General features: G+C 41.3%; 1 protein-coding gene across 2 annotated transcripts in view; it reads left to right on the plus strand.

Moving 5' to 3' along the window:
- LOC128895470 (uncharacterized) overlaps positions 1-14878 on the plus strand; it is a 32599-nt gene extending 17721 nt beyond the window's left edge. Inside the window, exons 2-13 of one of the 2 annotated variants that reach the window (XM_054158074.1) lie at positions 5277-5448; positions 5549-5572; positions 5769-5884; positions 5964-6201; positions 6306-9362; positions 9960-10157; positions 10374-11076; positions 11384-11584; positions 12183-12341; positions 13056-13333; positions 13409-13606; positions 13775-14878. In XM_054158074.1, coding sequence (XP_054014049.1) covers positions 5277-5448; positions 5549-5572; positions 5769-5884; positions 5964-6201; positions 6306-9362; positions 9960-10157; positions 10374-11076; positions 11384-11584; positions 12183-12341; positions 13056-13333; positions 13409-13606; positions 13775-14016 — 5586 coding nt within the window. In that variant the 3' untranslated portion in view covers positions 14017-14878. The remainder of the gene's footprint in view (positions 1-5276; positions 5449-5548; positions 5573-5768; positions 5885-5963; positions 6202-6305; positions 9363-9959; positions 10158-10373; positions 11077-11383; positions 11585-12182; positions 12342-13055; positions 13334-13408; positions 13607-13774) is intronic. The other variant, XM_054158075.1, reaches the window with a different exon arrangement.
- The last annotated feature ends 102 nt before the right edge of the window (positions 14879-14980 follow it).

Here is a 14980-nt window from a genome sequence, read left to right on the forward strand (position 1 = left end):
GTTCCATTAAACCGTGCACCGGTCTGCATCGAAGAACAAGCGAATCTTGCCCTTCGGTTCTCTGCTCATGAATAACTTGTAACAGAAAATTCATTAATAAATTTCAACGGTGAATCTTAACTGTGATTTTTCTGTTTATCGTACTCGATATTAAAAGAAAAAAAAAATATATATTTTAATTATAATAGTAGTATACATATTTATTATAATTACCATATATAATAATTATAATTCGGCTTTACCAGCCAAGACTTGGTTACAAATCTACTTTCATTCTCCCACTTCCTCCCATTACGCCATTCTTTTAAACTTACATCTATAATACTTATTTACTCCCCATCTACCACATCGTGTCTAAAATTCGCAACTACTAAAATTATACACTATCACATCTTTGGTCTTCTCTTTAGTCTCTTATTAATTTCCTTTCATTTCTATTTTTCTTATCCATTTCGTCACGGTTTCATCTGCTCTCCCTTCTATCACTCTTTCCTCTTTTATCTCAGCATTAAAAGAATATATCCCAATAGATTAAAACAATACCGGTTCTCCAATTGGCGTCCAGAAAACCTCGCGGAAAGTGCTAGCTTCCTGAAGGCGACGACGTACTTCGAAGCCTTTCCAGGGGTACGCCAAACGAGTGTCGATACTGTCGACGATAATGGCGATTCTAACGGGGGGCTCTACTACGTCTTCGCCAAGTCGCCGACAAACCCTCGTCCTTTGACGGGAATTGCATAGTCGAACGGCTCTTTTGTCGTTGGTGCTGGTAACGACCTGCGGACGGGCCAATAGATCCCAACGAGACAGTCGAACCGTTTCGTTTAAAATGTCGACCATTCTCGGAGTCTAAATGTAAATTGGGAGGGCACCGAGTATCACAATGTATTTTTTTTTAAATACATCTAGAATTATTATTTTACTCTAATGTAAAAAAAATGATGTGTACATACGATCCAAGATTTTTCATTCAACACATAAAATTTCTATTTTCTAATAAAGTGCTATCGTCGTAATCAAACACACTCTCAGGGACATCGAAACCTTCGGACATCCACTGTTGACATACTCTAACACCTCCTAATGACAGTTTAAACATAGTCGAAGAAAAAAATAACCTACGAATGTCCTTCGACATTAATTCCCTTCCAGGCACAAGACGGTCGCGACGTTCTCAAAGTGCGCGAACAAAACGTTGCAACATGCCAAGTTTACATATGGCCACTAAAATTTCCATGAATCGTTCGACAAATCGAACCATTAGACCGTCCCGTTCCAGCCGCAGTTACGAATGCAAATTACATGAAAATCGATGCACCATTGCTCAAGGGACTGACCCAAATGCAGATGACTATCATTCTAGAGCATACTGACGAGATGACGCTGAGTCACTGTCAATGAGAATCGCATAAATCAGCATGGTTGATCGACGCCTTTGTCCACTTTTAAAAGCCGATTTAATTTAACGTCCGATGGGTCCATGACCAATCGGATACCTGAAATAATTAACAGGTTGACTGCCAAACAACTCGTACAAATTTATACAAGTCCAACACTTTGTTTTTATATAACCGACAATTATTTTTGTTGAATTTAAACTAGTACTTATCTTTGCAATTTCGCCAAGCTAATAGAACCTGCACAGATTTATTTTGTTTAACATATTATCTTCAGAAGTTATGTATTCAATTCCTCGGTGAATAATCGTGTACTTTTGCAAAAGTTCCTAATTATACTTTTGAACGTGACCATCTCGAAACAAAATGTAAACATGCTGCCACGTTCCTAAATCACCCTTCGAAATATTACATTAATATTCCTATATTAACTTGGCGGCTCATTTTCACCAATTGTTCCGAATCGTGATAAATGGGATCGAAATAAATTATAGCGGTCTCAAAATGCTAAATTCGTGGACTCTTTCACGGCACACTTTTATGCGGAATTGTAATCAACCCCAACGATGACGATGCTGGAGTTCGATTGTTATTCAATCGTAAAATTTCGAACTTCAACTTTTTGGCGTGCCCCTCGAGAATGGGAATAATAATAATAAGCTGGCGCGGCGCGCAGGCTTGACAGAGACCATATACGACCCTTTCAGAGCTTTTATGCGAATAACGTTTCAAAGGAGCCGAATGCTTCATTAACGACAATTCTCTACGGATCCGTTTGCATTCTATACACTTAACTGCCAGGAGACACGCCGAACCTTCTCGTACGTTGTCATTTTCTACTCTCTGCGATCGACGTACACCTGGAGATATAATCTGATATTGATACAGCAGAATGAAACTTTCGTTACAAGTTTGAAAGCACGTCGAACCATTTGGCGAATGCGTTCAGCGAACTTGAGGAAATAAATAAACCGTATGCCCTCGCTTCGACGTGGATGCTTTATCGCTTAATTTTTCTCATTTCTTCCTTGTTCTGGATGCTAATGGAAAAGATGGCGGGCAATAAATCAAGGAGACCCTGGAAAGAATGGACCTTTACGACTTTGCAGACCTCCGAGTGATTCGGAACACTTCCTTCCCCGCCAAGTCTTTGTCTTGGAAATACGTCGTCTTAACGCATAATAGAAGCTCCGTTGTAATCTCGTACGTAACGTACGAAGTCTGGAAAATAAAAAAAGAAGAAAAGCGACTGAATTGACTGTAAAATCTTCGCAAGTATTCCCGACGAGACGGTACGTAAGAAAAACATTGAGAGATTTGCATTGTGATTCGTGCAAACCAATGTCTACAACGTGTTCCATCCGTGACCATCTTGATGGTTACAGCTGAACGCAGCACGTGTGCAGTTGCTGCGCTGGCCATTGTGCGAGAAAAAGACCAAGAAAAACACTGCACGATATTTCTTAGCGAATCACGACATCGATAAACCTTTAACGGTGCACGGCCATGGAATTCTCGGCGCGCTGGCGAATCTTCAATTCGATTCGGTTGGCGACCACTCATCTAACAAACCGTACTGTTTCGGATTGGATGATTCGTTCAATGTACTATTGCACGTAACACTTTACTTCCTGTTAGTTGTGGATTAAAATTATTCCTAATTAAAATATTCCACCGTCTAAACGTCTATAATCTCCACTCGGAACAACGGTTTATAAGCTTCTAAAATGATATAAATAAATTCTAATTATGTTCTGGTATATTTGAAATCATTCGTAACTTTTTACGACCAGTGTATACGTATACATTAATCCATATAAATATGGTACGTCGAAAAAGTATCACGTCGTACTCCGTAATGACATTCTACTTGCGTCACAGTTTGCTCTTGGACGATTGGTTCCCTCATTTCGAAGCCAACGACCTCGGAGTACACACAGACTTCCGATTATGTGGCCATGAAGACTCGATCGGTCATAACACTTAAGCGTGAAATTATTTTTCACCGTTGATCGAGTCGTTAGCCATCGTCATCAACACCGCACGTCGGAATATGTTCCGCGTGTCAACTCGCGACAGACGTCGAGTCTATTACTCGAATACTATACAAACTACGACGGGTATGTTGATTGATTCGTTTGTCTCGACTACTTTGATATCTTCGTTGTTCTCAAGGATACAAAGAATGGAGTGACAGTTCCACGAACACAAAGCGATTGCATAGAACTATGATTTCCATTTTTAATCTTCATAAAAGAAGTTGGAAAACAGACGATCACGAAGAATAAATTATTAAGGTTGTTGCTCTGCGAATTTATTTATTAATGGAGGATTTTAACAAAACTCCGCTTGATTGTTCCTTGAATAAACATGAATCATATAAACCTGTTTCGATTTAAATTAACCACTCCAGTTTTATGAAACACGGTATAAAAATTGTGTAATTTTAGCACAGACCCTTATGAATCATACAGATTTTCACATGAATGTAGGAACTTGCTGAAAATTTGACATGTTACAAAAACCGGAATTATAATCATTGAGAGAAAAATAACAATTACTGACCGTGCCAATTTTGTGAAATATAATTCATTAAAATCTGAAACAAAACGTAGAGAAGTCGTGCAGTAATAGTCACCCTTGTGGCCACGATCATTTCACGAGTATTATGATTGTATGCGTAGATATACCTATTAATTTATTCTAAGCGCGTGCGAGGGCAGTAAGACTGTACTTAAAAAAAATTGTCCAATTACATTTTCCAACCTGACTATCTCGAAGCAACTACTTTAACTTCTGTGCTTGTAGTTTACATCCAGTTTATAGAAGAATAATAAATAATTGTTGACGGAAATTGAATTAAGTGGACCGAATTGCGTGACCATCTGTACAATAAAATAAATTATTCGAGATAAATATTGGACGAAGGTTGCTTCTACGACGAACAAGAAAATACTATCATTTATCTTTAAAAGTTACGGCAGAATGTCAGCCATGCGTAGTATGAAATTCACGGAGGAGAACCGTGACAAATGTGCTAACAGTACCACTTGGTCGGGAATACAAGTGTGACCACGCCGTAATAGATTATTTCCATATTAACCATCATGGCCCGCGTACCGCTGATCGGAACGATATGAGTTTTCTGTACGGTCCCACCTGCCGTGCTTCACTTCGAAACCTTCCTTTCATTTTGTTTCTTAAGCATTCCATCTCGACGCTGGTACCGTTATTGGTATTACTGTACGCCTGACTAAATTTATCGACGGTTCGGTTTATTGAATCGTCGAACAGCGGCGGTTAGTTGGTCACTGGATACAGCGCGGGACAAAATGATACCACCTTTTATGCTCCACCCATGCTCCATAAAACTGACAAGAAAATTATTATTATCATCGCGAACCGAACGACACGCATCGCTTTACATTTTTAAATGTACAGTTAGACGCTGGTCATTGATTAATAAAATATAGAAAACCAAAACGGGATAGTTGGATATACAGCACGTATAATAACCAGACTGCGGATTTCATGCATGTGGAGTGTAGATGGAAATGAAAAAGATATATTGACGTATGCAAAGTAGCAATGAATTTATCAAGTCTGCAGTCTAATGCGAGCAAGCGATTTACGAACGAGTGAATTTCTGAAGTTAATTACATACGACTGCGAACAGAATAAAACGTTTGAATGTAGTCGAATGAACTCGAGGAAGTTTCACGTTATCGCGTAAAATATCGCTGTTAGTTATGGTACACATACTTGTTAAACGATCGATGCTTGCGAGAGTTTTGCAATGACGAATGCAGTATCGCGTATTAAGAATGCACAGCCGAGAATTCGTATAAAATGGACGTATCCGTTTCTGTTTAATTATAGAACGATTATTATTTACCACCACGGTCGACATGGTCCAGAGTGTCTCCACAGCAAAGCAAGAAACAAAGAGGCAGTACCACGTGGAAAGTTGGCAGCGCAATGCTAATAATCTCCGCCATGCTAGTATTAATCGCCGTCTTCGCGATCGCTGGGCTAGCGTTATGGATGGGAGGTTCGTTTATGATTTACAATTCAACCTTTTCTCGCGTCGCCTATAATCGCTAGACAGTCAAATTATATTAAATCAATCGAAACGTTCTTATTTGTTTCAGCTCTTCGGACAGACTCAAAAAATGGTAAGCACGATATTTCAATTATCTCGCCCAATTACAGTTTCGCGAAAATGATCGAGTGTACGATCTATCGTCACCCTGTTCGAATGATTTTCAATAATTTTGTATATCCCGTAAATTAAATTGAGTTGTAGGTTGCCCGACGAACAGTATTCACAAATTCCACGAAAGTAACTCAAGGGTTCGTTAATAATTTCAGCGATCGTTGGATTCACGTGCACCTTCAGGGTGGCCAAAGGTGAAAAATACAATCCCATGTTGAAATTAAATACGAGCATGGTGTTTCGTGAGAAGGAACGAAAATATAAGAATATAGTGAGTATAGAAACGAACGGTAAGGAATTTTGGTTTAATAAATTAAAACAACCTGACGAGTTCCATTACCGTGTTTCAGTTCGAGCTCCTATTTAGAAGGAGCGTGTTGGGCACCGCTTATCAGAAGACCGTCATAGACAAATTCGAAAACGGTGTTCTGAAAGTCTTCTTCAGGATATATCTGGACAGGAGGAAGATACCACGATCGATCACGAATATCGAGGATACGATCGAAGACATTATCGCGAAGGAGACGTACTCGACGTCATCCCTGTTTAAGGACATGGAATTGGACCTCACCACGATATCAGTGAAAAGTAAGCACCCGTTGTGAGCGATGATTAAGTCCGATAAATTAATTACTGTAATTACCTCGAATATTATTCTTAGAATGAGCGTATTCTTTTTCTCTCTAACTCAGGAATAAATCAAGATTCATCTGGAAGTCAGAAACAGTCGCAGCAGAGGAACGCGATGATCACCAAGAACGGACTTCTGCGTCCAAGTCGAAACAATACGCTAATAACAAGCCCGAAATCAAAAACGAAACCGACCAAGCCAGAGTCTAGCGAGCCCGAAATCGATTTCAGCAATATACCTACGATTCAGGGCACATACAAAGCAACAAAAGTGAACGCCACGTCTCAAAACAAGGCCAACGCCACCGAGAGTGTTAAAACGCAGCCCGACGCGAAGAACAGTACCAAGGGACCGTTAGCTCTCGAGGAAACTACGATTAAGTCCTCCGCGGCGGTAACGGAGGAGCCAACTCGCAACAACGCGCACACTGTACCCATTAAAATCAAACAGAAGGTCAATCACACCGCAAACAACGAACGGCGCAACGAAACTATCCAAGAATCTACCACGAGAGTCCCAACGTCCACGATGGCTCCCACTCGAATCGAAGCTGAGGACATTTTCAAGGATTTCCGCAAGCCAGACTTGGAGATGTCACCGTGGAAGCCGATCATACCCTACGTGAACACGGAATTGAAATTACTGCCTGGTAATGTCGAAACGACGAACAACAAAGTGAATTACAGCAATACGAAACCTGGGGAAGCATTTGTCCCCGAGTCAACGGTGATAGCTCCTCAGCACACCGTACAAAGTGCAATTCCTGAGTCGACTACGTCGAGAACGTGGCTCCCAGAACCGCCGGAGAACTCTTTCGCGGACGTTCCCGGGATGAGCACGTTCGACACGGGCGACAGCGACTTTCCGCACGACAGAATCGTGCCCCAGGAGATGGTGAACTTCCGGGTGAATGGGAAATTCAAGAACAAGATACCAGGACTAATGGAGGACGGACAGATCTTCACTATGCCTCCGAAAATGGACGAGATCGAGAAACCGGAAATAGAAGTCTCGGGTCAGTTGCCGGCGGAGACGTACGACATCAAGCTTCGAACCTCTGCTCAGCCCGAGAAAATGGAGTTTTCGTTCACTAAACCGTACAGGTCCACCAATGAGAACGAGACCGGATGGAGAGTCCCTAGTTCGCGGATTTCGTACACAAACACGGCAGCTGGACAACAGGAATCTGTCGGTCAATTAGAAAACCTAAAACATAGCCAAACGACAGTGGACCAAAGTTCTGTTGGCACGGAAAAGGAGAATTCGAGTAATTTCATGTCGAGTTCAAGTACTCCCAGGTGGAACGTGCAGAAACCCACCGAACCGAGCGTGGAGTTCACCACGAAAATCTCGAGGATAGGGGTAGCCGAGCCCGTTCCCGACGCAGACATCGAACTGGAGCCTAGGAATCGATACTCGGACATCCAAGCCGTCACCAAGCACAATAGTAACGCTTTGCAGGACAGAAAGGTTGACAAAACTGCCCAGGAGCCAGTCTACACGAGCTACAAGACACCTGATCTCAACGGTGCTGGCTTCAGGCCGAGTCTAATCGAAAACTCTGGAACGCTGAAACCCTTCAGGCACACGATACCTGTCGACAAAATCACGTCGGTTGTGAACGATAAAGAGGACACCTTGTCGAAGCAAAAGACCAACGCCGTGACGGACAGTATAATCAACGGCGAGGAGAAATTTGTCGAGGAGGCTCAGAGTACGAGGACTGGGAGCAATTCACAGAAGAATGGGTCGCAAGAGTTGCCGAACCTGGAAAAAGTTGTGGAGATAGAGACATTCTTCGAAGACCAGGGCGGTGGCTCCGAAGCGAATATTCCAGCGGATCACGAAAAGCTCGAGCTGTCCGAACGCGTAACGTCGACGGAATCGAACAGTCAGGGTATGATAGACGACGAGAAATTCTTGAAGATGAGCACGACGGAGGTTTACTCGGAAGTGATTCATCCATCGTATAACAACGTGGACAGACTGATTCTAAAGAACGAAGACACCAAGCAAACGCCACCAGAAAAGATAACGCCGAACGTGTCGAGAAACTCCACCTTCATTGAAATCGACACCCTGAAGCACACTCCTGGAGAAGTCGAAAACAGCAGTTGGCCGGAAAGTAGACCGTCTACAGAAGTCGAATCGGACCTGGCCTCTAATGGAACCATGAATCGACCTGGATCGCTGGAAACCCGGAAGAAGATCTACAACGATACTTTGAAGGCCTACGTGGTGGAAAACTTGGTCACCCTGGCACCTGTCAAGAGTAACACTGCCATTGGCAGACCTGTGAGGCCGAGACCCAAGGTGGATAGCCAGAAAGTATCGAAGAACGTCGAGAAATCCACGAACCGAAGTACGACGGACGATGCCATACTTCTTGAGCAGTTGTTCGGCGTTCAGAATCGCGCTAGGAACACGACAAAACGCGAAAACTCCGGCGACGGATATCCCAGAATAGAACAGATAATAGAAGTGGTGACGTCCATCAGCACTAAAATATCCTCGAACATTAAAGAGAATCCTGTCGTATTGAAACTTGTGGTTACCAATTCCACTTCTCTTCCAGTGATACATTCGGAACTCCAGGAAGAGGAAGCGTCGACTCCGCGAGTATCGGTACAAGAAAAACTTTCCGTGGGTGAGAATCGAGAAGAGAATCGTTCTTTTAAAGACGAAACGGCGGTGGAAGATTCAAACAAAGGAGATAAAATAGAAAAGACGCCTTCCTTGACGGGTACGGAGGCGCAAACAATACAGACGTCGGACAGGAAGATCTCCACGATCGAGAATCGATTTTTGTTGGAAAAACTGAAACAATTAGCCGAGATAGGAACAGATGACAAGCCAGCGAAGAGCAGCAAGAATCATTCGAGACCGATCGGAACGTCGCAGCCTCACGTTTCGAAGGGACAGGAAACTCGGCCGTTTCTCGACTTTGAGAAGCTGAAGGAAATCGCGGACATCGCCACTGGAAACAAGACCCTCATGAACTCGACCGCGGGGTTCACGATGACTCGCGACGGGGTCGAGATATTCACCAAGATCCTGACCAAGGTCGAAGACCGCGGCGATAAGATGATTTCTACCACAGAGAAAAGTATAGAAACTGGTAACTATTTGGGAACATCTTAAGGGGTTGTATCTACCTGAATCGTTGGACATGGTCTCGACTCTGGGATTATTCTTCCAGTGTATTTCTAAAAATGATTAATTTTATTATTGGAAGTATGCAAAAGTTTTTACTTGAAAAGTTCATTTATTAATAAACCAAAATGAAATATACCATGAATTAAAGTGTTGATCTTCGGCTGCTACAACCATTGTTCACCTTGAAAAAGATTCCCTTGAATTGTTGCGTTGGAATATCACTTTATCGTCGGTGTATTTAAACATTTTTAACGGTATAAAAAGACGCGCAACTTTCGCAAAAGAAAAAAAAGAGTTTCACAGAATATAAAAAGTTACCAAGAATACAAACAATAATGTTTGCGTAATTCATAAAAGGAGACATAGAAATGTGAGCGGTTTTTGCATACTCCTAATAAAATGGCAAACTTTAAAGTCAGAGACTAAATTTCTATGTTATCAACGAGCAGAAACTAATTTATTTCGATGTGTCCAGGTACATGTAACCCCTGAAACGATTACACAGCGATCACTTTGTCTGCGATTAAAAATTCTTATCCCACGCCATCCGTTTTCACAGACGATTGTTTCGGTTTCCTATGCAGAGACGGAAAATGTCTGCCCTCCAGCGGCAGATGCAACATGCTGGGTGAATGCTCGAATTCGGAAGACGAAGCCAACTGTACGTGCGCCGACTTTTTAAAAGCGCAGCTCCTCCACCAGAAAATTTGCGACGGTGTGGCCGACTGCTGGGACTATTCGGACGAAACAGACTGCGGTATTTATTCTTACAAATGATTATTGACAGATATCGCATCTGACAAACAGTTTCAATACTATCACAATTCCGATAAGACGAAAATATCATTAAACACGCGTAATGAAATTGGAACAAATTCTGATAAAGTAATGAACAATTTTTCTTTCTCTGCAAGGAACAGAGGGCTCAACGTTACGTATCTAAAATAATTTCTTTTCTTCGATTGCTTGTCAGACTGGTGCGAGGAGGGGCAATTCGTTTGCGGTAACAGCCGATCTTGCGTGGATCAAGACAAGGTGTGCAATGGCTTCGCGGACTGCCCCGAAGGAGAGGACGAAAAAAAGTGTGCCGCACTCATAGAAGACGATGCAATACCAAACCACGAGAAAACAAGTGCGTCCTCGAAATATGAGAATAATTTTGAGCCTACCGTGACCGAAGACTACGCACTCCCGCAGGAATATTTTTCCGAAATAGAATCCAGCACTGACAAGGACGTCGTCTTCGATCAAGAAGCAGTCGAGTCTTCCATCTCGGAATCGACGACCATCCGCGCATCCAAGAGCAACGTTCAACTGGACAAAATTATAACCACGAAGAACGAGTCAACGGTTAAAGAAGAAACGGTTTTCGATAATCGTGAGCGATCTAACGCCACTATCCTCGTATCTGGAAGGGAAATATCGTCAAACGCGAAAGACGTTTTGGCTCACGGGAACTCGATCCATGTGAATTCGAAAAATAACGAGGCTATGACCACGAACAATGTCAAGAAGGAAATTAACAATTACAACGAAAAGGGTTACATAAACATACGAAAGAACGGGAAATGGGGGAAATTGTGTTTAAGCGGGATGGATGATCTGTTGCAAGAGAGACAGGCTACCTGGACCATCGAAGATCTTGGCAGAGCGGTTTGCAAGGCGATTACGTATCAGTAAGTATTACATAATACTATCGGTTGATGTTTCCCACTTTTCTCTTAAAGTTTCTAAAATATAAACTACCAAAAAATGAAGTGTCTCGAAACTGGTCAAATTCTTATGCTCGATAGAATTCAATTGGTCTCCACAGCTAAACATACAGAGTCTACTTTTTACTGGTACTTTAGTTTCAATATTGAGACATAAAATACGTTGGGTAGTTCTTTGATATTTATTCGAGCCCCCTTTAAAGAAAATGATAAGCTTATGAGCATTAGAACACGTGCTAAATGTATCAACGAATTGACAAATGTTCTCCAGAGATTACGAGACAGTCGAAAAGGTATTGGACGAAAGGCCAACGTCCAGTCGCTCGTATTACACGTTGTCGTACAACGAGAAATCTCTGGACAAAACGATCCTGACTTTCAAACCATCCGAATGCCCGAGCGGCGAGATTCTCAGGGTCAAGTGCAAGAACCTTGAGTGCGGAATAAGAACGCAGGCACCATCGCAGGCCAGGTATACTCACTGAACCAGTTTCTCATAATTATATACCGACCGCAACATTTATACAACTATTTTGTATACAAACTACGCCCAAGGATAATGCCCTCCTCCTGCGTTTCAGTAATAACAATATATCGGTCGGAGAGAGAGAGAGAGAGGGAGAGAAAAGTATGGTACACGGATACGCATAAAATTAGAATATCAAACGGTCGTTATTGCTCCGAGACGAGCAACTATAATACCATGTATCGGCATCGTACATTTTTATCAAGATTCGTGTGAATATTGCTAATCCATCGAAACGTTCTGTTATTTCCACATCCCACGGATGCATTCCCGACGTATAGAATATTAAAACAATATTCTACGAGTTATATTTGCTCTGTTATTGCGTTAATATTAAAAATAGCAAAAGCTTTTGATAGACCTGATATTTTCACATTATGCATTCTCGACGCTTAGAATATTAAAGCAATATTCTACGCGTTATATTTGCTTTGTTATTGCGCTAATATTAAACAGGACAGAAGGTTTTGATAGACTTGGTATCCACGAAAATGATAAATCAAACGTGTAAACGTATTTGTGGGAAATGTGTGCATTGAAGTAGATCGAATGTTTCTCGACGTTCCAGGATAGTCGGAGGTGGTAGCTCTTCGGCTGGAAGTTGGCCGTGGCAAGTGGCTCTCTACAAGGAAGGTGATTATCAATGCGGCGGTGCTCTCATCAGCGACAGATGGATCGTATCCGCAGCGCATTGCTTTTATCAGTAAGTGGAAGAAACATGTTACTAAAATCGAAGAAATGAATTCAATTAAAATTGATCAAAAACTTGAGTAAGGTACCAAAGTCATTATCCAAACAGTAAATAAACGATAGTTATAAACTTCAAGCAATCAGAGATATTCAGATTTTTAATTTGCCTGTCGATAACTCAAATTAACGTAAACATTTGTGGTATTTGTACCATTGGTTTCGCTAGATAAAACATGAATTCGCGTCTTTTGAAGCATCCTGTACCGACGAATAAAGCGAGTCTTGGCCGACTGGCCTTCTTTATACTCCAAAGACATTTGAGAATGAGAGTAAGCCAGGAACGCTGGAAAATTACGTTACCTCGGTACTTCTTTTCTTTATCGTTGAATCTATTTCAAACGAGAGTGAAATAGGTCGGTAGGTACTAGTTCAACCTGCCCAGAATAACATTATGTGGAACCCTTAACGAAATTACTAGCAATCTTGGCTGCACTTGCTCGAATAAGAAACTGGTTCATCATGAAATGAAAGTAGTACACTAGGCTTCAATTCCGAGCACCGTTACGAACAAACGATTGAAGAAAAACTTGATAAGACTGGCATAGTAACATAGTAATTAATGTGACCTTTTAATAAATATTTGTAAACATAAAAAAATGTCCTTGAATTAATGAAAAGAACACGTATGCCTGAGGTTTCGTTATACAAAGTACGATATTTTTGACAGTGCTCAAGATAAATATTGGGTGGCTAGAATCGGAGCAACGCGTCGGGGGAGTTTCCCGAGTCCTTACGAACAAGTGTTACGTTTGGACCACATATCCTTGCATCCCGAGTACATTGACAACGGATTTATAAACGATATAGCGATGCTGAGGCTCGAAGAGCAGGTGGTATTCAGCGACTACGTTAGACCGATATGTCTTCCTGAAACAGAGCCAAAAAGTGGTACTATGTGTACCGTGACGGGATGGGGACAACTGTTTGAGATTGGAAGAATATTTCGTAAGTATACCTTTCGATAATATACCTTTTAATGTATACCTTTTAATAATTTTCGATTAACTTTTTATTAAATAGCGGATACGTTGCAAGAGGTACAACTACCTGTAATCTCGACGGAGGAGTGTCGAAGAAAGACTCTGTTCCTTCCTTTATACAGGATCACATCGGGAATGCTGTGCGCAGGATTACAGAATGGAGGAAGAGATGCTTGTTTAGGAGACAGTGGTGGACCTCTGGTTTGCTCGGGATCAGACAACAAGTACACTCTTCATGGTAAGACACACACACGCGCGCGCGCGCGCGCGCACGCACACGCACACGCACACATATTCTGTAGTACTAAAAAAGATAAGAAAAGATTAAAAATATTGTAAACACGATTGATCAGGATTCTAGTTGCGAGATAGTGTAATCATTAAAATTGTATGGCTTTCTCTCCAGGTATTACTTCGAACGGTTACGGTTGCGCAAGACCAGGGAGACCTGGAGTCTACACGAAAGTTCATCATTACCTCCCTTGGATAGAGCATACAATTTCGAGAGAAGACATACGATCATCGATAGCGTCCTGCAAGGGCCATCGATGTCCACTTGGTGAATGTTTACCAAAATCTCGAGTATGCAATGAATTTTTAGAATGCTCGGACGGTAGCAATGAACGTAATTGTCCTGTTAACTTATAATTACAAAAGACTGATCGTATTTGTACGTGAATCCCTGCGTATTTATCTGTTCAGCTGTGCAAGCATCGAACAAACGAATTAATTAATTTAATGATAAACGAGATCAAGAATCCGCTGGTCTGCTCGCTGGCAACGAAAGAATAGTTGGGCCAAAATCAATTGGAAAAAACAAACGTGCTGCTTGGCGTAAATTCACAGTTGGAACTGCGATCGTGAGCAACCAATTAATTTTATCCCAACGATAGTCTGTTTGCCGCAGATAGACGCGAGAAGTGACTTTTTAGATAAAAATAAAAACTTAAAAAAAAAAAAACGTGAACACTAGAGGATAATGTTAGAATTTGCACTGATTTTGAATCGGTAGGAACACTTTTGTAACATATAAAATTTTCATTGGTTTTATATGTGTGCAATACATAGATAGAAATTGAAAACTGACGATAAATGTTAGAAAATGTATTGAACATCGGTGAGCGCTGTTAAGAGTTTCGATTATTAATGATAACTGGTGATACCGCGAACACTGATGTATAATTTTCTATGCAATTATCTTCGTGCTGAATAGTTAACATTAATACATTAGGATCGTAAAAGTAAATCGACTAATGGCAATCGTTAGGTTATTTGCGGCATTATTTGTTCCACGACAATACGAATAGTCGCCAAGAATAGTATCTCTAAGTCATTCGCACAACTCAAATATATTTAGCTTAGGAATGTTTAGATGAACCTGGCATTTTGATTCTTTGTAGCTGCAAAACGAATCTCAAGGCCACGTATATCGTGCTCACTACTTCAGTCTCTTTGTAAGTTCGAAGATTTTTAACATAATGTGTATATATCGTGTCTAATGTATTATGTAAAAAATCTTTTAATGCTAATAAATAAGGATTTTTAAAAAAAAAAGAAAAACATCCTGCATAACTTTTTACCTGAAGTATTACTGTTTAATCATACGTCGGTT

The sequence above is a fragment of the Hylaeus anthracinus genome, unplaced genomic scaffold (genome assembly GCF_026225885.1).
Source record: "Hylaeus anthracinus isolate JK02 unplaced genomic scaffold, UHH_iyHylAnth1.0_haploid 5, whole genome shotgun sequence".
NCBI classification, from domain to species: domain Eukaryota; kingdom Metazoa; phylum Arthropoda; class Insecta; order Hymenoptera; family Colletidae; genus Hylaeus; species Hylaeus anthracinus.